At 46.1% G+C, this 26,154-nt stretch overlaps 1 protein-coding gene across 2 annotated transcripts in view; it reads right to left on the bottom strand.

The window, feature by feature from the left end:
• The window catches only part of RGS13 (regulator of G protein signaling 13), a 314,077-nt gene that overhangs the window by 83,888 nt on the left and 204,035 nt on the right, over positions 1-26,154 (bottom strand). For both annotated transcript variants that reach the window (XM_085654804.1, XM_085654803.1), the window contains exon 2: positions 23,134-23,202. In XM_085654804.1, coding sequence (XP_085510930.1) covers positions 23,134-23,198 — 65 coding nt within the window. In that variant the 5' untranslated portion in view covers positions 23,199-23,202. The remainder of the gene's footprint in view (positions 1-23,133; positions 23,203-26,154) is intronic.

The following is a 26,154-nucleotide window of genomic DNA, read 5'->3' on the forward strand; positions in this document are numbered from 1 at the left end:
CAAATGCATAACCAACAGTTGATGGACAGAATGCAGAACAATGTCATACATTCACCCCAGTACAGAGATCTGGGCCTAAATCCATCATTTTTTTGCTCACCATGCCATTCCAGTTTGAACCCAGCCATATGCAAATCAGTCTTGACCCTGTGCCTCATGGGAACAGTCCAGCCCGAACTGCCAAGCCAAGTCCTCCCTGGACTGGAAACAAGCATCCTAGGACCGGTTTCAGGGTTTCAGCCCTCTTCAGCCAGGGTAGCTTGATTCCAGCGGCATGGAGAGCACGGGACCTACGTCTAGGCATACCCGTCCCACTCGGGGTGACAAATGCAAAACCAACAGTTGATGGACAGAATGCAGAACAATGTCATACATTCTCCCCAGTACAGAGATCTGGGCCTAAATCAATCTTTTTTTTGACCACCATGCCATACCAGTTTGAACACAGCCATATGCAAATCAGTCTTGACCCTGTGCCTCATGGGAACAGTTCAGCCCGAACTGCCAAGCCAAGTCCTCCCTGGACTGGAAACAAGCATCCTAGGACCGGTTTCGGGGTTTCACCCCTCTTCAGCCAGGATAGCTTGATTCCAGCAGCATGGAGAGCACTGGACCTACGTCTAGGCATACCCGTCCCACTCGGGGTGACAAATGCAAAACCAACAGTTGATGGACAGAATGCAGAACAATGTCATACATTCACCCCAGTACAGAGATCTGGGCCTAAATCCATCGTTTTTTTGCTCACCATGCCATTCCAGTTTGAACCCAGCCATATGCAAATCAGTCTTGACCCTGTGCCTCATGGGAACAGTCCAGCCCGAACTGCCAAGCCAAGTCCTCCCTGTACTGGAAACAAGCATCCTAGGACCGGTTTCAGGGTTTCAGCCCTCTTCAGCCAGGGTAGCTTGATTCCAGCGGCATGGAGAGCACGGACCTACGTCTAGGCATACCCGTCCCACTCGGGGTGACAAATGCAAAACCAACAGTTGATGGACAGAATGCAGAACAATGTCATACATTCTCCCCAGTACAGAGATCTGGGCCTAAATCAATCTTTTTTTTGACCACCATGCCATACCAGTTTGAACCCAGCCATATGCAAATCAGTCTTGACCCTGTGCCTCATGGGAACAGTCCAGCCCGAACTGCCAAGCCAAGTCCTCCCTGGACTGGAAACAAGAATCCTAGGACCGGTTTCAGGGTTTCAGCCCTCTTCAGCCAGGGTAGCTTGATTCCAGCGGCATGGAGAGCACGGGACCTACGTCTAGGCATACCCGTCCCACTCGGGGTGACAAATGCAAAACCAACAGTTGATGGACAGAATGCAGAACAATGTCATACATTCCCCCTAGTACAGAGATCTGGGCCTAAATCAATCTTTTTTTTTGACCACCATGCCATTCCAGTTTGAACACAGCCATATGCAAATCAGTCTTGACCCTGTGCCTCATGGGAACAGTTCAGCCCGAACTGCCAAGCCAAGTCCTCCCTGGACTGGAAACAAGCATCCTAGGACCGGTTTCGGGGTTTCAGCCCTCTTCAGCCAGGATAGCTTGATTCCAGCAGCATGGAGAGCACTGGACCTACGTCTAGGCATACCCGTCCCACTCGGGGTGACAAATGCAAAACCAACAGTTGATGGACAGAATGCAGAACAATGTCATACATTCACCCCAGTACAGAGATCTGGGCCTAAATCCATCGTTTTTTTGCTCACAATGCCATTCCAGTTTGAACCCAGCCATATGCAAATCAGTCTTGACCCTGTGCCTCATGGGAACAGTCCAGCCCGAACTGCCAAGCCAAGTCCTCCCTGGACTGGAAACAAGCATCCTAGGACCGGTTTCGGGGTTTTACCCCTCTTCAGCCAGGATAGCTTGATTCCAGCGGCATGGAGAGCACGGGACCTACGTCTAGGCATACCCGTCCCACTCGGGGTTACAAATGCAAAACCAACAGTTGATGGAAAGAATGCAGAATAATGTCATACATTCACCCCAGTACAGATATCTGGGCCCAAATCCATCGTTTTTTCGCTCACCATGCCATTCCAGTTTGAACCCAGCCATATGCAAATCAGTCTTCACCCTGTGCCTCATGGGAACAGTCCAGCCCGAACTGCCAAGCCAAGTCCTCCCTGGACTGGAAACAGGCATCCTAGGACCGGTTTCGGGGTTTCACCCCTCTTCAGCCAGAATAGCTTGATTCCAGCAGCATGGAGAGCACGGGACCTACGTCTAGGCATACCCGTCCCACTCGGGGTGACAAATGCAAAACCAACAGTTGATGGACAGAATGCAGAACAATGTCATACATTCACCCCAGTACAGAGATCTGGGCCTAAATCCATCGTTTTTTTGCTCACCATGCCATCCCAGTTTGAACCCAGCCATATGCAAATCAGTCTTGACCCTGTGCCTCATGGGAACAGTCCAGCCCGAACTGCCAAGCCAAGTCCTCCCTTGACTGGAAACAAGCATCCTAGGACCGGTTTCAGGGTTTCACCCCTCTTCAGCCAGGATAGCTTGATTCCAGCTGCATGGAGAGCACGGGACCTATGTCTAGGCATACCCGTACCGCTCGGGGTGACAAATGCATAACCAACAGTTGATGGACAGAATGCAGAACAATGTCATACATTCACCCCAGTACAGAGATCTGGGCCTAAATCCATCATTTTTTTGCTCACCATGCCATTCCAGTTTGAACCCAGCCATATGCAAATCAGTCTTGACCCTGTGCCTCATGGGAACAGTCCAGCCCGAACTGCCAAGCCAAGTCCTCCCTGGACTGGAAACAAGCATCCTAGGACCGGTTTCAGGGTTTCAGCCCTCTTCAGCCAGGGTAGCTTGATTCCAGCGGCATGGAGAGCACGGGACCTACGTCTAGGCATACCCGTCCCACTCGGGGTGACAAATGCAAAACCAACAGTTGATGGACAGAATGCAGAACAATGTCATACATTCTCCCCAGTACAGAGATCTGGGCCTAAATCAATCTTTTTTTTGACCACCATGCCATACCAGTTTGAACACAGCCATATGCAAATCAGTCTTGACCCTGTGCCTCATGGGAACAGTTCAGCCCGAACTGCCAAGCCAAGTCCTCCCTGGACTGGAAACAAGCATCCTAGGACCGGTTTCGGGGTTTCACCCCTCTTCAGCCAGGATAGCTTGATTCCAGCAGCATGGAGAGCACTGGACCTACGTCTAGGCATACCCGTCCCACTCGGGGTGACAAATGCAAAACCAACAGTTGATGGACAGAATGCAGAACAATGTCATACATTCACCCCAGTACAGAGATCTGGGCCTAAATTCATCGTTTTTTTGCTCACCATGCCATCCCAGTTTGAACCCAGCCATATGCAAATCAGTCTTGACCCTGTGCCTCATGGGAACAGTCCAGCCCGAACTGCCAAGCCAAGTCCTCCCTTGACTGGAAACAAGCATCCTAGGACCGGTTTCGGGGTTTCACCCCTCTTCAGCCAGGATAGCTTGATTCCAGCGGCATGGAGAGCACGGGACCTACGTCTAGGCATACCCGTCCCACTCGGGGTGACAAATGCAAAACCAACAGTTGATGGACAGAATGCAGAACAATGTCATACATTCTCCCCAGTACAGAGATCTGGGCCTAAATCAATCTTTTTTTTGACCACCATGCCATACCAGTTTGAACACAGCCATATGCAAATCAGTCTTGACCCTGTGCCTCATGGGAACAGTTCAGCCCGAACTGCCAAGCCAAGTCCTCCCTGGACTGGAAACAAGCATCCTAGGACCGGTTTCGGGGTTTCACCCCTCTTCAGCCAGGATAGCTTGATTCCAGCAGCATGGAGAGCACGGGACCTACGTCTACGCATACCCGTACCGCTCGGGGTGACAAATGCATAACCAACAGTTGATGGACAGAATGCAGAACAATGTCATACATTCACCCCAGTACAGAGATCTGGGCCTAAATCCATCATTTTTTTGCTCACCATGCCATTACAGTTTGAACCCAGCCATATGCAAATCAGTCTTGACCCTGTGCCTCATGGGAACAGTCCAGCCCGAACTGCCAAGCCAAGTCCTCCCTGGACTGGAAACAAGCATCCTAGGACCGGTTTCAGGGTTTCAGCCCTCTTCAGCCAGGGTAGCTTGATTCCAGCGGCATGGAGAGCACGGGACCTACGTCTAGGCATACCCGTCCCACTCGGGGTGACAAATGCAAAACCAACAGTTGATGGACAGAATGCAGAACAATGTCATACATTCTCCCCAGTACAGAGATCTGGGCCTAAATCAATCTTTTTTTTGACCACCATGCCATACCAGTTTGAACACAGCCATATGCAAATCAGTCTTGACCCTGTGCCTCATGGGAACAGTTCAGCCCGAACTGCCAAGCCAAGTCCTCCCTGGACTGGAAACAAGCATCCTAGGACCGGTTTCGGGGTTTCACCCCTCTTCAGCCAGGATAGCTTGATTCCAGCGGCATGGAGAGCACGGGATCTACGTCTAGGCATACCCGTCCCACTCGGGGTGACAAATGCAAAACCAACAGTTGATGGACAGAATGCAGAACAATGTCATACATTCACCCCAGTACATAGATCTGGGCCTAAATCCATCGTTTTTTTGCTCACCATGCCATTCCAGTTTGAACCCAGCCATATGCAAATCAGTCTTGACCCTGTGCCTCATGGGAACAGTCCAGCCCGAACTGCCAAGCCAAGTCCTCCCTGGACTGGAAACAAGCATCCTAGGACCGGTTTCGGGGTTTCACCCCTCTTTAGCCAGGGTAGCTTGATTCCAGCGGCATGGAGAGCACGGGACCTACGTCTAGGCATACCCATCCCACTCGGGGTGACAAATGCAAAACCAACAGTTGATGGACAGAATGCAGAACAATGTCATACATTCACCCCAGTACAGAGATCTGGGCCTAAATCCATCGTTTTTTTGCTCACCATGCCATTCCAGTTTGAACCCAGCCATATGCAAATCAGTCTTGACCCTGTGCCTCATGGGAACAGTCCAGCCCGAACTGCCAAGCCAAGTCCTCCCTGGACTGGAAACAAGCATCCTAGGACCGGTTTCAGGGTTTCAGCCCTCTTCAGCCAGGGTAGCTTGATTCCAGCGGCATGGAGAGCACGGGACCTACGTCTAGGCATACCCGTCCCACTCGGGGTGACAAATGCAAAACCAACAGTTGATGGACAGAATGCAGAACAATGTCATACATTCCCCCCAGTACAGAGATCTGGGCCTAAATCAATCTTTTTTTTGACCACCATGCCATTCCAGTTTGAACACAGCCATATGCAAATCAGTCTTGACCCTGTGCCTCATGGGAACAGTTCAGCCCGAACTGCCAAGCCAAGTCCTCCCTGGACTGGAAACAAGCATCCTAGGACCGGTTTCGGGGTTTCAGCCCTCTTCAGCCAGGATAGCTTGATTCCAGCAGCATGGAGAGCACTGGACCTACGTCTAGGCATACCCGTCCCACTCGGGGTGACAAATGTAAAACCAACAGTTGATGGACAGAATGCAGAACAATGTCATACATTCACCCCAGTACAGAGATCTGGGCCTAAATCCATCGTTTTTTTGCTCACCATGCCATTCCAGTTTGAACCCAGCCATATGCAAATCAGTCTTGACCCTGTGCCACATGGGAACAGTCCAGCCCGAACTGCCAAGCCAAGTCCTCCCTGGACTGGAAACAAGCATCCTAGGACCGGTTTCGGGGTTTCACCCCTCTTCAGCCAGGATAGCTTGATTCCAGCGGCATGGAGAGCACGGGACCTACATCTAGGCATACCCGTCCCACTCGGGGTTACAAATGCAAAACCAACAGTTGATGGAAAGAATGCAGAATAATGTCATACATTCACCCCAGTACAGATATCTGGGCCTAAATCCATCGTTTTTTCGCTCACCATGCCATTCTAGTTTGAACCCAGCCATATGCAAATCAGTCTTGACCCTGTGCCTCATGGGAACAGTCCAGCCCGAACTGCCAAGCCAAGTCCTCCCTGGACTGGAAACAGGCATCCTAGGACCGGTTTCGGGGTTTCACCCCTCTTCAGCCAGAATAGCTTGATTCCAGCAGCATGGAGAGCACGGGACCTACGTCTAGGCATACCCGTCCCACTCGGGGTGACAAATGCAAAACCAACAGTTGATGGACAGAATGCAGAACAATGTCATACATTCACCCCAGTACAGAGATCTGGGCCTAAATCCATCGTTTTTTTGCTCACCATGCCATCCCAGTTTGAACCCAGCCATATGCAAATCAGTCTTGACCCTGTGCCTCATGGGAACAGTCCAGCCCGAACTGCCAAGCCAAGTCCTCCCTTGACTGGAAACAAGTATCCTAGGACCGGTTTCGGGGTTTCACCCCTCTTCAGCCAGGATAGCTTGATTCCAGCGGCATGGAGAGCACGGGACCTACGTCTAGGCATACCCGTCCCGCTCGGGGTGACAAATGCATAACCAACAGTTGATGGACAGAATGCAGAACAATGTCATACATTCACCCCAGTACAGAGATCTGGGCCTAAATCCATCATTGTTTTGCTCACCATGCCATCCCAGTTTGAACCCAGCCATATGCAAATCAGTCTTGACCCTGTGCCTCATGGGAACAGTCCAGCCCGAACTGCCAAGCCAAGTCCTCCCTGGACTGGAAACAAGCATCCTAGGACCGGTTTCAGGGTTTCAGCCCTCTTCAGCCAGGGTAGCTTGATTCCAGCGGCATGGAGAGCACGGGACCTACGTCTAGGCATACCCGTCCCACTCGGGGTGACAAATGCAAAACCAACAGTTGATGGACAGAATGCAGAACAATGTCATACATTCTCCCCAGTACAGAGATCTGGGCCTAAATCAATCTTTTTTTTGACCACCATGCCATTCCAGTTTGAACACAGCCATATGCAAATCAGTCTTGACCCTGTGCCTCATGGGAACAGTTCAGCCCGAACTGCCAAGCCAAGTCCTCCCTGGACTGGAAACAAGCATCCTAGGACCGGTTTCGGGGTTTCACCCCTCTTCAGCCAGGATAGCTTGATTCCAGCGGCATGGAGAGCACGGGACCTACGTCTAGGCATACCCGTCCCGCTCGGGGTGACAAATGCATAACCAACAGTTGATGGACAGAATGCAGAACAATGTCATACATTCACCCCAGTACAGAGATCTGGGCCTAAATCCATCATTGTTTTGCTCACCATGCCATCCCAGTTTGAACCCAGCCATATGCAAATCAGTCTTGACCCTGTGCCTCATGGGAACAGTCCAGCCCGAACTGCCAAGCCAAGTCCTCCCTGGACTGGAAACAAGCATCCTAGGACCGGTTTCAGGGTTTCAGCCCTCTTCAGCCAGGGTAGCTTGATTCCAGCGGCATGGAGAGCACGGGACCTACGTCTAGGCATACCCGTCCCACTCGGGGTGACAAATGCAAAACCAACAGTTGATGGACAGAATGCAGAACAATGTCATACATTCTCCCCAGTACAGAGATCTGGGCCTAAATCAATCTTTTTTTTGACCACCATGCCATTCCAGTTTGAACACAGCCATATGCAAATCAGTCTTGACCCTGTGCCTCATGGGAACAGTTCAGCCCGAACTGCCAAGCCAAGTCCTCCCTGGACTGGAAACAAGCATCCTAGGACCGGTTTCGGGGTTTCACCCCTCTTCAGCCAGGATAGCTTGATTCCAGCAGCATGGAGAGCACTGGACCTACGTCTAGGCATACCCGTCCCACTCGGGGTGACAAATGCAAAACCAATAGTTGATGGACAGAATGCAGAACAATGTCATACATTCACCCCAGTACAGAGATCTGGGCCTAAATCCATCGTTTTTTTGCTCACCATGCCATTCCAGTTTGAACCCAGCCATATGCAAATCAGTCTTGACCCTGTGCCTCATGGGAACAGTCCAGCCCGAACTGCCAAGCCAAGTCCTCCCTGGACTGGAAACAAGCATCCTAGGACCGGTTTCGGGGTTTCACCCCTCTTTAGCCAGGATAGCTTGATTCCAGCGGCATGGAGAGCACGGGACCTACGTCTAGGCATACCTGTCCCACTCGGGGTGACAAATGCAAAACCAACAGTTGATGGACAGAATGCAGAACAATGTCATACATTCACCCCAGTACAGAGATCTGGGCCTAAATCCATCGTTTTTTTGCTCACCATGCCATTCCAGTTTGAACCCAGCCATATGCAAATCAGTCTTGACCCTGTGCCTCATGGGAACAGTCCAGCCCGAACTGCCAAGCCAAGTCCTCCCTGGACAGGAAACAAGCATCCTAGGACCGGTTTCAGGGTTTCAGCCCTCTTCAGCCAGGGTAGCTTGATTCTAGCGGCATGGAGAGCACAGGACCTACGTCTAGGCATACCCGTCCCACTCGGGGTGACAAATGCAAAACCAACAGTTGATGGACAGAATGCAGAACAATGTCATACATTCCCCCCAGTACAGAGATCTGGGCCTAAATCAATCTTTTTTTTGACCACCATGCCATTCCAGTTTGAACACAGCCATATGCAAATCAGTCTTGACCCTGTGCCTCATGGGAACAGTTCAGCCCGAACTGCCAAGCCAAGTCCTCCCTGGACTGGAAACAAGCATCCTAGGACCGGTTTCGGGGTTTCAGCCCTCTTCAGCCAGGATAGCTTGATTCCAGCAGCATGGAGAGCACTGGACCTACGTCTAGGCATACCCGTCCCACTCGGGGTGACAAATGCAAAACCAACAGTTGATGGACAGAATGCAGAACAATGTCATACATTCACCCCAGTACAGAGATCTGGGCCTAAATCCATCGTTTTTTTGCTCACCATGCCATTCCAGTTTGAACCCAGCCATATGCAAATCAGTCTTGACCCTGTGCCACATGGGAACAGTCCAGCCCGAACTGCCAAGCCAAGTCCTCCCTGGACTGGAAACAAGCATCCTAGGACCGGTTTCGGGGTTTCACCCCTCTTCAGCCAGGATAGCTTGATTCCAGCGGCATGGAGAGCACGGGACCTACGTCTAGGCATACCCGTCCCACTCGGGGTTACAAATGCAAAACCAACAGTTGATGGAAAGAATGCAGAATAATGTCATACATTCACCCCAGTACAGATATCTGGGCCTAAATCCATCGTTTTTTCGCTCACCATGCCATTCTAGTTTGAACCCAGCCATATGCAAATCAGTCTTGACCCTGTGCCTCATGGGAACAGTCCAGCCCGAACTGCCAAGCCAAGTGCTCCCTGGACTGGAAACAGGCATCCTAGGACCGGTTTCGGGGTTTCACCCCTCTTCAGCCAGAATAGCTTGATTCCAGCAGCATGGAGAGCACGGGACCTACGTCTAGGCATACCCGTCCCACTCGGGGTGACAAATGCATAACCAACAGTTGATGGACAGAATGCAGTACAATGTCATACATTCACCCCAGTACAGAGATCTGGGCCTAAATCCATCATTGTTTTGCTCACCATGCCATTCTAGTTTGAACCCAGCCATATGCAAATCAGTCTTGACCCTGTGCCTCATGGGAACAGTCCAGCCCGAACTGCCAAGCTAAGTCCTCCCTTGACTGGAAACAAGCATCCTAGGACCGGTTTCGGGGTTTCACCCCTCTTCAGCCAGGATAGCTTGATTCCAGCGGCATGGAGAGCACGGGACCTACGTCTAGGCATACCCGTCCCGCTCGGGGTGACAAATGCATAACCAACAGTTGATGGACAGAATGCAGTACAATGTCATACATTCACCCCAGTACAGAGATCTGGGCCTAAATCCATCATTGTTTTGCTCACCATGCCATTCTAGTTTGAACCCAGCCATATGCAAATCAGTCTTGACCCTGTGCCTCATGGGAACAGTCCAGCCCGAACTGCCAAGCCAAGTCCTCCCTGGACTGGAAACAAGCATCCTAGGACCGGTTTCAGGGTTTCAGCCCTCTTCAGCCAGGGTAGCTTGATTCCAGCGGCATGGAGAGCACGGGACCTACGTCTAGGCATACCCGTCCCACTCGGGGTGACAAATGCAAAACCAACAGTTGATGGACAGAATGCAGAACAATGTCATACATTCCCCCCAGTACAGAGATCTGGGCCTAAATCAATCTTTTTTTTGACCACCATGCCATTCCAGTTTGAACACAGCCATATGCAAATCAGTCTTGACCCTGTGCCTCATGGGAACAGTTCAGCCCGAACTGCCAAGCCAAGTCCTCCCTGGACTGGAAACAAGCATCCTAGGACCGGTTTCGGGGTTTCAGCCCTCTTCAGCCTGGATAGCTTGATTCCAGCAGCATGGAGAGCACTGGACCTACGTCTAGGCATACCCGTCCCACTCGGGGTGACAAATGCAAAACCAACAGTTGATGGACAGAATGCAGAACAATGTCATACATTCACCCCAGTACAGAGATCTGGGCCTAAATCCATCGTTTTTTTGCTCACCATGCCATTCCAGTTTGAACCCAGCCATATGCAAATCAGTCTTGACCCTGTGCCACATGGGAACAGTCCAGCCCGAACTGCCAAGCCAAGTCCTCCCTGGACTGGAAACAAGCATCCTAGGACCGGTTTCGGGGTTTCACCCCTCTTCAGCCAGGATAGCTTGATTCCAGCGGCATGGAGAGCACGGGACCTACGTCTAGGCATACCCGTCCCACTCGGGGTTACAAATGCAAAACCAACAGTTGATGGACAGAATGCAGAACAATGTCATACATTCACCCCAGTACAGAGATCTGGGCCTAAATCCATCGTTTTTTTGCTCACCATGCCATCCCAGTTTGAACCCAGCCATATGCAAATCAGTCTTGACCCTGTGCCTCATGGGAACAGTCCAGCCCGAACTGCCAAGCCAAGTCCTCCCTTGACTGGAAACAAGCATCCTAGGACCGGTTTCGGGGTTTCACCCCTCTTCAGCCAGGATAGCTTGATTCCAGCGGCATGGAGAGCACGGGACCTACGTCTAGGCATACCCGTCCCGCTCGGGGTGACAAATGCATAACCAACAGTTGATGGACAGAATGCAGAACAATGTCATACATTCACCCCAGTACAGAGATCTGGGCCTAAATCCATCATTGTTTTGCTCACCATGCCATTCCAGTTTGAACCCAGCCAGATGCAAATCAGTCTTGACCCTGTGCCTCATGGGAACAGTCCAGCCCGAACTGCCAAGCCAAGTCCTCGCTGGACTGGAAACAAGCATCCTAGGACCGGTTTCGGGGTTTCACCCCTCTTCAGCCAGGATAGCTTGATTCCAGCGGCATGGAGAGCACGGCACCTACGTCTAGGCATACCCGTCCCACTCGGGGTGACAAATGCAAAACCAACAGTTGATGGACAGAATGCAGAACAATGTCATACATTCACCCCAGTACAGAGATCTGGGCCTAAATCCATCGTTTTTTTGCTCACCATGCCATTCCAGTTTGAACCCAGCCATATGCAAATCAGTCTTGACCCTGTGCCTCATGGGAACAGTCCAGCCCGAACTGCCAAGCCAAGTCCTCCCTGGACTGGAAACAAGCATCCTAGGACCGGTTTCGTGGTTTCACCCCTCTTCAGCCAGGATAGCTTGATTTCAGCGGCATGGAGAGCACGGGACCTACGTCTAGGTATACCCGTCCCACTCGGGGTGACAAATGCAAAACCAACAGTTGATGGACAGAATGCAGAACAATGTCATACATTCACCCCAGTACAGAGATATGGGCCTAAATCCATCGTTTTTTTGCTCACCATGCCATTTCAGTTTGAACCCAGCCATATGCAAATCAGTCTTGACCCTGTGCCTCATGGGAACAGTCCAGCCCGAACTGCCAAGCCAAGTCCTCCCTGGACTGGAAACAAGCATCCTACGACCGGTTTCGGAGTTTCACCCCCCTTCAGCCAGGATAGCTTGATTCCAGCGGCATGGAGAGCATGGGACCTACGTCTAGGCATACCCGTCCCACTCGTGGTGACAAATGCAAAACCAACTGTTGATTGACAGAATACAGAACAATGTCATACATTCACCCCAGTACAGAGATCTGGGCCTAAATCCATCTTTTTTTTGCTCACCATGCCATTCCAGTTTGAACCCAGCCATATGCAAATCAGTCTTGACCCTGTGCCTCATGGGAACAGTCCAGCCTGAACTGCCAAGCCAAGTCCTCCCTGGACTGGAAACAAGCATCCTAGGACTGGTTTCGGGGTTTCACCCCTCTTCAGCCAGGATAGCTTGATTCCAGCGGCATGGAGAGCACGGGACCTACGTCTAGGCATACCCGTCCCACTCGAGTGACAAATGCAAAACCAACAGTTGATGGACAGAATGCAGAACCATGCGATGGTGACTTTGTTTTGAAAGTAGCATAAATGGCTTAAATGATCATCTGTTGCTGTCTGCTAATAAATTAAGCGAGTCTATATAAGTCTCATTTTATGGTATTTATGGCACATTTGTTGTTTAATTAAACACTGTGCCATAAGAAATATGGCTTTCATAATATAGTATCACATAACTATTTCGCCATTCTTTTACCTGAAGGTATTCAAGGGTATGGTTTTATTGACTTTTTAGAGGCATTTCTAATATAGTTATGAAAATGCAGCATGCATGGGTGTGTATGGGTACAGAAGTGTAAACGTACAGGAAAGTGAATTGTGAGCATTTGAACACATACATCATTTTTACTTATTGTTTACTAGAGTTGTAATTTAAGATGTGAAATCCCAGACAGCTCTTTAACTTCTAAATACCTAATTGCACTGTAGGAAATTCACAAACACAATATGCTGTATGTGAGAGGGGTGTCATTTTCATGTTGGCTAAGGCTAATGCCCTCCCCATTGAGTTCATTCTGTGCACAGTAAGAATATTAAATTCACAGTTTTCCTCTTCTTTCTTTAAATCATAATCTTAGCTTACCAAGGTAAAGTATGAGTAATCTATCACTTGAAATTAAGCTTTGAGTTACCTGTAGTGATTTAATAATGTCATCATGCAGACATTAGGTCTGTCATTGTTTAGTTTTATTTTGGAGCATATGCAGTGATGTAGCTTGGAGGCAGCGGCCAACCGACCCCAAGAACAAGTCGTCTGTCATCCGCTAACCCCTCTTGCTCCCTCCTCGGGAGCAGGTTGTCGGTTGGTCGCCAATCTCCCCCGGAAAAAGTTGGCTGCCGACTGCCACTCCCACACTCTTAACTGCACCATGGCAGCAGACTTAGGGGCCACCCTGGGTGTCAGTATGTCTAGCTATGCCACTGAGCATATTTGGCTAGGATCATAGTCTAAGGATACTCTCTAGGAAAATTACAAAGTGTGTCCATCAGAAAAATAGGGAATATTTATCTGAGTAAAACAAGACCAAAATTACAACAATCTGATAAGTAGAAGTTGAGATATGAATTTTTATGGATTGAATGTGAAAACAGTGCTTAGTAGTCACTAGCGGTAAAAGTGTTACTTGAATTTGGGCCGACTACGGTGGAGGTCAGGCTAGCTACAGAACCCACGCAGAGTCCACTGAAAATGTACCTTGGAAGGAGCAAAGCATTGATGCTAAGGTCATGATGCAGCACTTGTTTCCAAGTCCGCTGAAGCAAATTCTATTGTGTTATCGTCAAGCCATGCAGATCTTCATCATCGAGCCACGCTGACTGTAGATTTTTCGGCATCAACCAGCATCTGCGTCTAAGGGGTGATGTGGCAGCAATTCTTACACAGTCAAGGCAATGCATTGGCTTTTGTAGAAATCAGCTGGCGAACCTACTTTAAAGGCCCAGGATTGGAAGGGGCACCTCATGCAAGGGTAGTACTCACAGATGGCAGAGTTACGCAGTACCAGCAGGATTGTGGGAAGTCTTTTGTGTCCCTGAGACTTCAGAAAACAGAAGCCAAGTGAGCACACCCTTGTTGTAGGAAGTGACTTAAAAGTAGTTCACTAAAGTGCACAATGATCACTTTCAACCCCATACAGTGGGGGGTTTAGTCTGCCCTTTGTGTGAGGACAGAACACAACCTACTCAGATGTAAGTGACACCCTCTTCCTGCCCAGGAAGGCTATCAGTATGCATATGAATCCCATGTCACACCAAGCCATTTCTGTGTTGTGGCTGTGTAGAAGGAATGCACAAAGTGTATCTGTCATCCAGACTAGACGTGTTTTGGAGACAGGCTAGAGGCACACAAAGCAAAGTTAAGAGCAGAGAAATGCCCACTTTCTAAAAGTGGCAATTCTAAAATGGAAATATCAAATCCAACTTTACTGTTAAAGACAATTTATCACCACCATTCCAAAAATATTTAATATGAAGCTACTCCTTTCATGACAGAAATTACAGCATGTATTTTAAGGAATCTCCAATGCCAACCTATGGAAGGAGTAGGCCTAACAGCACCAAAATACTAATGTTGCTGTGTGTCACTACCAGGACATGTAAAACCTAAAAGTACATGTCCTGCCTTGTAATTACACAGCACCCTACCCTAAGGATCACGCAGGGCCTGTCTTAGGGGTGAATTATGTGTAATAAAAGGGGAGTTAAGGCTTGGCAACGGTTTTAAATGCCAAGTCAAAGTGGCAGTGAACTGCACATACAAACCTTGCAATGGCAGGCCTGAGACAGGTTTGAAAAGCTACTTGTGTGGGTGGCCCAACTAGTGCTGTAGGTCCACTAGTAGCATTTAGGTTATAAGCCATGACTACATGGTATTCCTTTTTACAAGGGACTTACAGGTAAACTAAATATGCCAATCAGGTATTCACCAATGTCAACATGTTTTAGGAGAAAAGCAAGGTCACTTTAGCCCTGGTTAGCAGGGGTAAAGTGCTCAGAGTACTAAAACCAACAAAAAAATAGAGCAAATTGCTGAGGTAATCACGCAAAAGGTTGGTGGAAGACACCCTAACGATGACAGGTCCAACACGGCCTCATATCAGTTGTGTGATCAGAAGAAGAAACATGAGTTTCATTGTAGCAGGATCCTAAATGGTTGTGTTAAGTGGCTGATTAAAGATATTGGATTCAGAGGTGGCGTGCGACTATGCTGTGGGAGATGTGTGGCCAGAGACCATGGCCATTTGATTACCAATTTTGTTGGCTTGTTGGTTTGCTGCTTCTTGATGGTTAGAGTTAGTCAGTGGATAGTGCCTCTATCTCTGTGGCATTCCTGAGCTGTGTTGGGCATGTATTTCATCTGTGGCCTAATGTGTCCAGTTGTATCAAAGTGTAATATCCTATGCTTGCTAGTGCAGTTAGAAGATAGGTACGAGCTGAGCGCAAATCAAAGCTGTTCTCTGATGGATGTTTGTGAAATGTCACGCCAATCATTTCTGTGGTGTGTCTTTGTTGTATGTCTTGTTCACTAATACTATTTGAAGTGAAATGATTTGTGAATATATGGTGCATCCATACTGTGTTTGGTGTAAGTAACATATTCTGTATAATCTAGTCAGTAGTGTGTCTGTGTGGCATATCTTTGTGACTAGTGTTGCTGGATATGCTAGCCGCCGAGTATGGAAAGGGAGGGCATCAAGATATGTACTTTAGTGTGATGGTATATAGTTGATTTGACATTTATGGATATGATGCTCAAACAGAAGTTCCCAAATTAGTTATCCCTGAAGCACAAAACACAGACATAGTGGCACAACAAATGAAATGTGTGAAAAGCACATAGGCTACAACTTACTTTTGTAGCGCAATCAAACACAGCAAAAAGGCATGGTGAATTTATAGCTAAAGGATAATTCATAAGGTTGACAAAATAGAGGAGCCTGTGTATCCATACTGAGCAAAGTGGGACAAAAACAGATAAAATAAATGAAATTGGCTTCAAACATATTGTTGAGTAATATTAGCTTATGCACATAATTCTGAAAACGCCTTCTATATTGCAACATATGTGTAGAGATACACCAGCCTTCTATAGAATGATTTTAATAAACTATACAAGTGGATTCAGGCTGACAAGCCAAATCTCAGGATCATGTGGCTTCTAGGTATCCACAACTCGAGAATACATCTATACACTACAAGTTTAACTGTGGAAGATATCCAGTGAACATTTATGAAGCAATTACAATTATGACTGATGACCAACAAGCACAAATCAAGCAGTGTTCTTAGCCAAACGACCCCACAATGAAATATAATATCAAAATATCTCTTTTTAATTGTGTCATTGTTGGAGAAGAACAGTTATATCATATTCGGTAAAGAGTATTTTATACTGCCAAATGCTAACAAGCCACTTCTTCTTGACAACACAGAGAGAACATAGTGCTGGAAGATCAGATGTTTCTAGATAATGGCTTCCACTTTATCAATCCAAGGTACTGATTAGATGATTTAAAATTCTAAGACAGAATGAAAACACAATTCTCTTCATTTGGATACATTTTCAAATGTATAGACACTTTATCTCTTGACAACATGTGACCCATGCCCTTATGGGACTTGTGATGGCTTCTGTATATGTGAGATACTGACAAGGTATCATCTAGAACAACCCTAAAATAATAACATTCTGTATTCATGACATTCAAAACTGAGAATTGGAAAGCAGCAGACAACTGCACACTACCAAAACTGTTCTATTTTGATTAGCTACTAGCCAGTAGATATCTATCCAGAAGATTCATAGCTAATACCTGAGAGAAGCCTCATTACAATTGCAGCCTACATATGGCATGCCTTCCTCCCATAACAGTTGATTGTGAACATCAAAAGTGTATTAATAATGAAATAGAATGTTTATCGTGCATACATACAGAATGTGTCTGCACTGCCAAACATGCTGCAGGAGAAGACAGCTTTCGAATCATTCACTTTAGTGCACAGAAGGATGAATATGTACATAGAAATGTTTCTGCTGCTACAAGTTCCTGGAAAAAACATACCAACAAAAACATTTCTTTCCATTTGTGTGTATTCTATATAAATTGTTTAGACTCTCTGAAAATTGTGTAGTCTGGGACAGTTTTAACCTTGTTTTAAAATAGGATTCTCAATGATCTGCCTAATTTCAATGGTGTTTATTTGAAAATATATTCTAATGAGTTCATCTCAAAAACAGTCATATATAAATTATACAGAGCAATATTTTCATAACAAATAAATATATATTTTTAAATGTGTTTAATCGTTTCCTTATTAACAACTCACAATAAAAAATATTTTGCAGCCATAGAACATTCTGTTGTTAGATGCAGCTACTTATGAAAGGGAGTAGGAAAACATTAAAAGAAAACAATAATAAATGTCCAAACAGCAATTCTTTCTAAGGGTATTTACAGATTGGAACACAAACCTTTTTGTTTCAAATATCTCACTGCAACACTCAAAAACTGCTCCCATATATTTAAATGGAAGAATGAAAAAACCCTTGATGTCTACCAAAATGTTTTACAGTTTTATAACCTGAATAAACTGATGTGGAAAGTGTTTGCTGGACTTCAGTAGGAATAGCTCTCATTAACTATTTCCCCACATGTTTTAAACCACTTGGTTTCATATCTGCATTCTCACTTCAAAGCTCATTTACTTCAGTGTGCTCCATAGGAACAGCTTTAAATTCAACAGCTCCTTTTACAGCAAAATGCATTCAAAAGAGTCTCATTTTTGTCTGCAATATACAATGTTAGCACTCTAGTTGTTCATTAGAAGTAAGTGGTGAAGCTGTAGTAGAACAATGGAAAATCAACAGACAGACGGTTACTTCTGTTGGAAGTATGTTTTATTCAGCATGCCAGGCATTTATCTCTTATTGATGAGGAAGATATTTGGGAATTTATAGTAATTTTGCCTTCAATTTAGCCTTTGGAGCAGCTTCCATAATTTCCATGAGTAAATCATGAGAGAAAACTGTTTTCTCTCAAACGTGGTTCATCAAATACCAGCAGAGGATCAGCATTTTCCACACATTAAAATAACCTTACAACTCACCACAGTTCCTAAAATTAGTATACGTCAACTAACAAATGATTTATAGCGTAACTAAAATTGTCATCACCCTTTCTATATGCTTCTTTCGTTGCCCTCTAATCCATGCACTCTAGATAATGCATTTCAATAAACCTTATCATCAGAACACTATCCAACAGATATGCTTCTTGTAATCTTCCACCTAAATAGTTCCCTGAAAAAACATACCATCTAATACACAATTCTGTGAACTTCACCAGAAAATGTAATGTCTGATTTACAATGTCAATATTAGTTAGCAATCCATGTTAGTTATTGATGGGTCTTTCAGACTCCCTCTAGTCAAGAACTACTTGGAAGGGTGTACCCTCCCCCTTGGATGACAATAATGCTAAAGGGCAACTGACAGGAACCACTGCCAAATAAATCTTGCATGTGAATACTTAGGAAGACCATTTCAATAGGGGCGAGTGTAATTCACAAAATGTGATGAGGAATAGTTATACAACATTTCAGAAAAATAAAGTTAAATTAAGTTCACATTTGGCACTGTATGTTAACTTGAAATGCTCTATCCACTTTGGATGTGAGGATGCATTCACATTAAAATAATAGTGTAAAAAACAAAAGCACCTCTAACAACAGCCCCACACATTTTGTTGTTTATATTGTTCCCATGCGTTCGCTTTAAATTATTTACATGAACAGTGCAACAGCACAATATTATGGGATATGGCATACTAGAATAATTTTGGGAATTCCGCGTAAGTAGAGTAACACAAAATTACCTACATTAATTACCATAATGTAACACAAATTTCCCATGGATATAATTTTCAGAGGCATAGGCAGTTATTCTCCCTCCTCAATTGCTAATATTTCTAGGTAGCAATCGATTTCTTCTGATTGCTAAATGATTACCAACATAGACCACTGATCTTTAACTTTGCTTCTTGACTACCTTAACAAAAGTATTTTAATTGTTTTTGCACTGATAGATGAAAACTCTTTTCTGATTGAAATAATAAGCCCACACCTCTTACACAGCTGCTTCTAATTCATTTTTCAGTCCAGTTGCCTGCCTTCTGCTAACCAAGGAGACCTCAGGCTAATGAATGCTGATTGTACTACAGTGGGTGAAATTAGCTCAACTGCCCACATGCACAAGAATGTGACTTGTGGGGTGTATCGATAGCACACCAAAGGGAAGCCCGTCTGAATTTATGGCCATCAGGCACAGGACAGAACTCCCAGCTGGTCCATGTGAATTCCCAGAAGCTTCTGTGGAGTCACTCTGTATTCCAAGATGATAATCGACCAATTAGTTCAAGTAGGTATTGTTAGACCTGTCATCCTTAAGGTGGTCTTTCCCCAACCTTTTGCATGATTACCTCAACTTTTTGCTGTATTTTTTTGTTGGCCTTAGAACTCTGAGCACTTACCACTGTTAACAGGGGCTAAAGTGCATGTTCTTCTCCTCTGAACATTATGACATTTGTTTATACCTGAGTGGCTTATTCAGGTTACCTGTAGGTCCCTTGTAAAGAGTTATATCATATACCCAGGTCCTGTAAACTAAATGCTACTTGCGGGCCTGCAGCACTGGTTGCGCCACCCACAAAAGTAGCCTTTCAAATCTGTTTCAGGCCTGCCATGGCAGGGCCTGTGTGTTCAGTTTATCACCACTTTGACTTGGAATTTAAAACCACTTGCCAAGCCTTACACTCCCCTTTTGTTACACATACGTCACCCCTAAGGTAGGCACTAGGTAGCCCTAAGGGCAGAGTGCTGTGTAATAAAAGGTAGGGCATGTACTCTTAAGTTTTACATGTCCTGATTGTGACAAACAGCTAAATTTGTTTTTTGCTGTTGCGAGGACTACTCCTCTCATACGCTAGCATTGGAAATTGCTTAAAATACTTTTAAGCTGTAATTCTTGATTTGAGAAGAGTAGTTAAATCAAGTTTCATATCTTTGTGATGGTAATGATAAATCCTCCTTAGGGATAAAGTTGGATCTAATATTGCTATTTTAGAAATGCCACTTTTAGAAAGTGGGCATTTCTCTGCTCTTAACTTAGCTCTGTGTGCCTGCAGCCTGTCTCCAGTACACGTCGTGGCTGAGTGACAGCTACACTTTGTGCAGTCCTTCTACACAGCCACAAACACAGGAAGGGCTGTGTGTGACAGAGGACTCATCTGCATTCTGATAGCCTTCCTGGACAGGAAGAGGGAAAGGGAGCTGACATATCTGAATAGGCTGTGTCCTGTCCCCACACAAAGGTCTGCTTACCCCCCACAGGTAGCCTGGCAGACAGGACATAGATCAAAGGGGACCTGTGTACTTCAAGGAGCTGCTTTGAAATCACCCCCATTTCAAAACCACATTTGGGTGTAAGTACTGGGGCTCTAACCCTAGCAAGGCAGTACACTACTGTACCTGTTAAGAACTTTGCCAGGAGTAAGGACTGCTGTGCTACAAGGATTGCCACTCTGCTTGACTGACTGTTCTAAGGAACTGTTTCATTGCTTTGATGAGCTGCCCTGCTGCCTGCTGGTCTCTGCCCTGCTAAAGATAAGGACTGGACTCATCTCACTTGAATCAAGAGTGACTCCAAGGGCTTGCTGGTTTGCTTCCTGTTTTCTGAAGTCTCAGGGTCATAAAAGATTTTTTGAAACTCTGCTGGTGCTGCTAGGCTCTGCCATCTGTGAGTCCTACCCTTGTCTGACGTGCCAGTCCTAGGCCTCAGAAGTGGATTCTACCGCTGTTTTGCTACAAAACCGATGCATCGTCACCACTGCATCGATCTGAACTGATGCAGTGTCCTTTGGCGTCAAGACAGTGCCATTCCAAAGACATCCTTGCACAGCTCGAGGACGCAGCGCCGATCCAAATTCCTGCTTGGCTAGACTTCGACATATCAACCCGTCTGCATGAATCGGCACCGACGCATTGTGCTCTCGACAACGACGCTTTGCTCCATCCAAGGTACTTTGACAGCGGAACCTGTTGAGTCCTGCAGCCAGCCTGCTCTCCGTCGTAGTCAGCCCTAACCTTGGATTTACCCCAGACTAGCATGGCCTCAAGTAACCCTATAGCGCCATTGACTTCTGACTACTTTTGGTAGAACGCTGTCAGGACTAAGGACTGCTGTGCTACAAGGATTGCCACACTGATTGACTGACTGTTCTATGGAACTGCTTCATTGCTTTGCTGAGCTGCCCTGCTGCCTGCTGATCTCTTTCCTGCTGAAGATAAAGATTGGACCCATCTCACTTGAACGCAGAGAGACTCCAAGGGCTTGCTGGCTTTCCTCCTGTTTTCTGAAGTCTCAGGGTCATAAAAGACTTCTTGAAACGCTACTGGTGCTTTTCAACTCTGCCTTCTGTGTGTCCTACCCATGCTTGAGGTGCCCTCTCCAGTCCTGGGCCTCCGAAGTGGGTTCTGCAGCAGCTTTTTACAAAACTGACACATTGACACCACTGCACTGATCAGAACTGATACAGTGCCCTTTGAAATCGATGCAGTGCCAATCTGAAGACATCCCTGCACGGCTCAATGACAATCCAGCACCGATCCCAGGTCCCGACTGCAAGGTTCGATTCTGACGCAGCCCTGATCTGAGGTCCGAATGCAAGGCTCAACTTCAATGCATCAACCCAACTGTGTGAATTGGAACCAATGCATCGTGCTCTCGATGACAATGCTTTGCTCCATTCAAAGTACTTTGTCAATGAGACCTGTTTGAGTCCTGTCGCTGGTCTGCCCTGCTTTGTGGTCTGTCCGAACTTTGGATTTATCCTTGTCTAACAGGTCCTAAAGTAACCTTTTAGCGATATTTGCTTAAAAAATACTATTTTTGCTTCCTTTAAAAAAATTCATATCTCCAATTTTCAACTACTTGGATTTTTGTTGTTTAGGTCTTGATTTACTGAGAGATATATTCACTATTCTACTAAACCTGTGTGGAGTATTTTTGTGGTGTATTCAGTGTGTGTGTGTGTGTGTGTGTGTGTGTGTATGCGTGTGTGTGTGTTTGTGTGTTGAACGAAATATTTTATACATTGCTTCTTTAGGTAAACCTGACTGCTCTGTGCCAAGCTACCAGAGGATGAGCACAGGTTATATATTTATATGTATCTAGCTTACCCTGACTAGTTTTGTGGACCCTACTTGGACAGGGTGCATACCTTTGCTAAGTAGAGACACAATTTCTAACAGGTATGTGTAATGAGAGTTTTGTGGATCCCTTTGAACTTGCCACAATTTCTCCCCTTCAGACTCAAGGGTGCCTGATGATTACCAGAGGGAGAAAAATTAACTTTAAATATGAGAATGAATGACAAAGCTTCTTTAAACAGTGCACCATTACAAAGCAATTTAGGGTTACATATCCTAAACACTGGTTTGCAATTTGTGGACAGCATTTTGGCAAGGTGGGAGGGATTAAGTCTGCAGATGACGGGATAGGTAAAATAAAATAAAAAAATTAATAAAACCACTTACCTTGCACTCGACACATCGCTAAGCAGGAAATGTGGTGAGCGCAAGGTAAGTGGTTTTATTATTTTTTATTTTATTTTACCTATCCAGTCGTCTGTTGGCTCGCTCCCCCCACCCCGCCCCGTCCCACCGCCCCACTGCTCTTACCTGTGCCAGCCTCCACTGTGTAGGGTGGTTCATAAAATTATGAGTAGGAGTGAGTCACGATCTGACCTACCTCATACTATTTATGAGGTAGGTTACAAATTGTGACTCACTCGATACATCACCGGAATGGTGGCCTGCTAGAGTCGCCAGACCACCAGGCCTGTAATTACTTTTAAATGAAATAATTGTTTGTCTTTTTTTTAAATGCAGACCATTTTCTTCAAAGGAAACGGTGCTGCATTTTACAAAAAGTGACTTATTTTCTTTAAATTGGCAGTGGTCCCGGAGGCCAGTGTCTGCACTCCAACAAACTTTTTTTTTTTTTTTGACAAGCAAACCCTTGATGATAGTATTAATACGATAACAGAATCTTGTTTCAAAGACCTTACAGGTCCTATATGATACTTATAATGTAGGCAAATAGGACATTCTATAAACACAGACTCTCCACTTCCTCCTGACCACACAAAAAAAGCTTGCAAAATTATTAGTGGTCTTCCACAAAACCAATCTAAATTTTTGAGGTTTTTTTTTAGACTTACTTTGATGTGGCCCCAGTAGAACCGTCCTGTGATAACTTACAAAGCCAGCAAATCTTTGGACTCATTCTCCTAAAATATGAAAATTAATCTTGTTAGAGGCGTAATAAGGCATATAAGAATAGCTCATTGAGACCTTCAAAGGACTCAGTCTCAAGTAACAGTTATTACCATCCTGATAAATACGTGTAAGGCACGGATATCTAGACACTCAAATAGTCGGACACAGAAGAAACAGAGGTCAGCCTAAAATGGCCCTCAAATGCACAGACAGAATAAGTCCCCTGCCTAATTTGCGCCGGTATTCCTCAGTAGTGGGTATCAGCACTTATTTTCGGGTTACAGAACTTAATTGTCATCATCAGAGTTGAACCCATTACAAGAGAGAGCACGGTAGAAGAGCGGAAAAGAAAGATAGGAGAATGCTAATTCAGGGAGAAGACAAGGGACGAAAGGTAACCTGTAAATGTGGGCTAAAGAAACAGGAACATAGGAGATAAAGAGAGGAACATAACGGTAGTGGAAGAAACAAGTTAGAGGTTTAATCAAGAAAAGTCGTTTCGATATTTTTCAACCCTTTTTTAATAGTTTAAGGACCAGAAATGTTCCTTTTTTCTGGAACAACGTGTAGGGAAGGACACGAGAAACGTGTTCCTCTAAAGCTGTCTTTTGAAGTAGATGGAAAATGTGGTCAGTAATGCGAGACGGTTGAGATTTGCTTTGCATTTTGCTGCTGTAAATGTGTTTATTCAAGATAAACATAGGTGGACCAGGAGGTGTGCGTGCTGGATGGTAAAAGCGCCGCCTATTTTGTCCCTAAGGGAACATGTTCAAAAGTCAATCACTGGAAGCGTCATCATTTGCCTATTTAATTATTTAACTCCATGATCATCACACACAACTGTTACATTTATTTCCGGTGTTCGCTCATCCAATCGGAATGTATTATCAAACTGAAACAAAAAGCAGCAGAATCCTGTCATTCTCGGACTAGGGGGCAGATTTACAAGCCCTTTGCGCCACCAGTGCGTCGTGCATTACACTGCCACATATTTACAAGGACAGGAAAAGCCACCCTGTGTGGCTTTTCCTGTCCTTGTAAATATGGCCCTTATACACGTAGCACTTTGCATGAAAGGGGCATTCCATGGGTGTTGCTGTGGTTATTCCCACACTACACCCATGGAACCTGACACATTTCCAGATTATCGTAAACCTGGAAATGCGCCAGAATGCTACACCACCCTAGGGATGGCATAGCAAGGCGCAACAAGGAGAAATGTTTTCATTTCTCCTCCTTTTTTTCCTCTTTCAATGCGTGCTGCGTTCTACAGCACGCTTTGAAAGAGGAAAACGCCTCTAGTGATTGTTTTTGTGCAGGAAGGTGCCCCTTCCTGCTCAAAATCAATCTCCCCATGACGCAGCCATTCTTGCACCATGGTGCAAGGGTGCCTGCGCCGGTGCATGACAGCTGTTTGTGCGCCAGCACAGGGGAGAGTACAGGAATGCGATATATTATTGTAAATATGTGGCATCCCTGTGCGGCAGCGTGGCGCAGCCAAAGGGCTTGCAGTGCGACGCTGCGTCACTTTCATGTAAATCTGCCCCTAGATTTCTAACACCCAAGATGGAGAACAGGGAAACTCCTTCCACTAGCAAAAGAGGACTACCAGCGGCAATTTAAAGAGTATTGGAGCGCCAATTTCCAAACTCACGGGACAATGTGAAATGCATGTGCAGCTTTGCTTTTGTGGTTCAAAGTGACTAATTTAGCACAATGACCCATTTACCGCGCATCAAGCAGCGAGGGAAATACAAACACATGTAGGATCATGCCGCGTGATGCGATTTAGCATTGTGCCACTGTGTAAAGGCTATCAAGTGGAATCTTGTCTGACGTTTGCACTCAAGGCATAACTCCAGTATAATTATCTTCATGCAGATCACTGCCTTAGGGTGCATCAGGTACTAGGTGTAATTTGTTCGCATGTATCGCCCATTAAAATATTTTGACTTTTGAACAAAGTTCGCACATGTTTTTATTTGGAGTTAGTATTCCGACCATAACACTCAGGAACTCATTTACAAAAAATTGTCAAAGGGCAGTGCCTCAAGACTTATTGCTGCGCTGTCCCACGTCAATTTGAAAGGGCGGGAATGCACCGTATTTACGAGATAAGGTCCATTCCTGTCATTTTAACCAGCACAAAATTTGGTGCCTAGCGCCAACGCAGGCACCCTTGCACCAGAGTGCAATGGTTTCTGCGTTGTCGGCAGGTTTGTTTTTTTACAATTCTCCTCGTTACATCTGCAATGGGAGGTGTAAGGTTTTGGGGTTAATGATAGGTACTTCCTCTGTACTGTGACGCAGTTTTGCTGCGTCTCTGAGAAAAATTACTTTAGACTTCAGGGGGCAGATTTATGTTGCACTTGCGGCACTTTTGCGCCGCCGTTGCGTCACTTTTGTGACGCAGCAGCGGCGCAAATCCTGCGCCATGGTGCGGGGCATTTACAAACGTGACGCATCTCCCAGATGCGTCACGGTGTAAAGCCCTGCGCCACATGTAGGCGTTCCAGGGCAGGTGGGGGCGTTCCGGCGCAGGAACGCCTCCTAAAAGTGGCTGAGTGAAATCTACAAGATTTCACTCAGTCACTTTTAGGCCCATGCTGCGTCAAAACCATGCGCCTGCTTGAAGCAGGCGTAAGGATTGACGCAGCATTGTACAGATAGGGCCCCCCAGATCATTGCTGGAGCTGCGTCGCGCTTGCGATGCAACTCCAGCAATGCGCCACTTTTCGGCACAGATGCGTCACGCATCTGTGCCGTTTTTGCCCCATGGTGCGCCGCATTATAAATGCGGCGCATCCATGGTGGCGCAGCTGTGGCGCATAATAACTGGCGCATCCCTGCTGATATGCAGGGATGCGCCAGTCGTCATAAATCTGCCCCCAGGTTTTAACTGCTAAACTTAAGGTCCATCCAAATAGAAAATTATGTGGAAATCTGTTTTATGGGCATTTTTA

This window comes from Triturus cristatus, chromosome 4_1 (assembly GCF_964204655.1).
Source record: "Triturus cristatus chromosome 4_1, aTriCri1.1, whole genome shotgun sequence".
Lineage (NCBI taxonomy): Eukaryota > Metazoa > Chordata > Amphibia > Caudata > Salamandridae > Triturus > Triturus cristatus.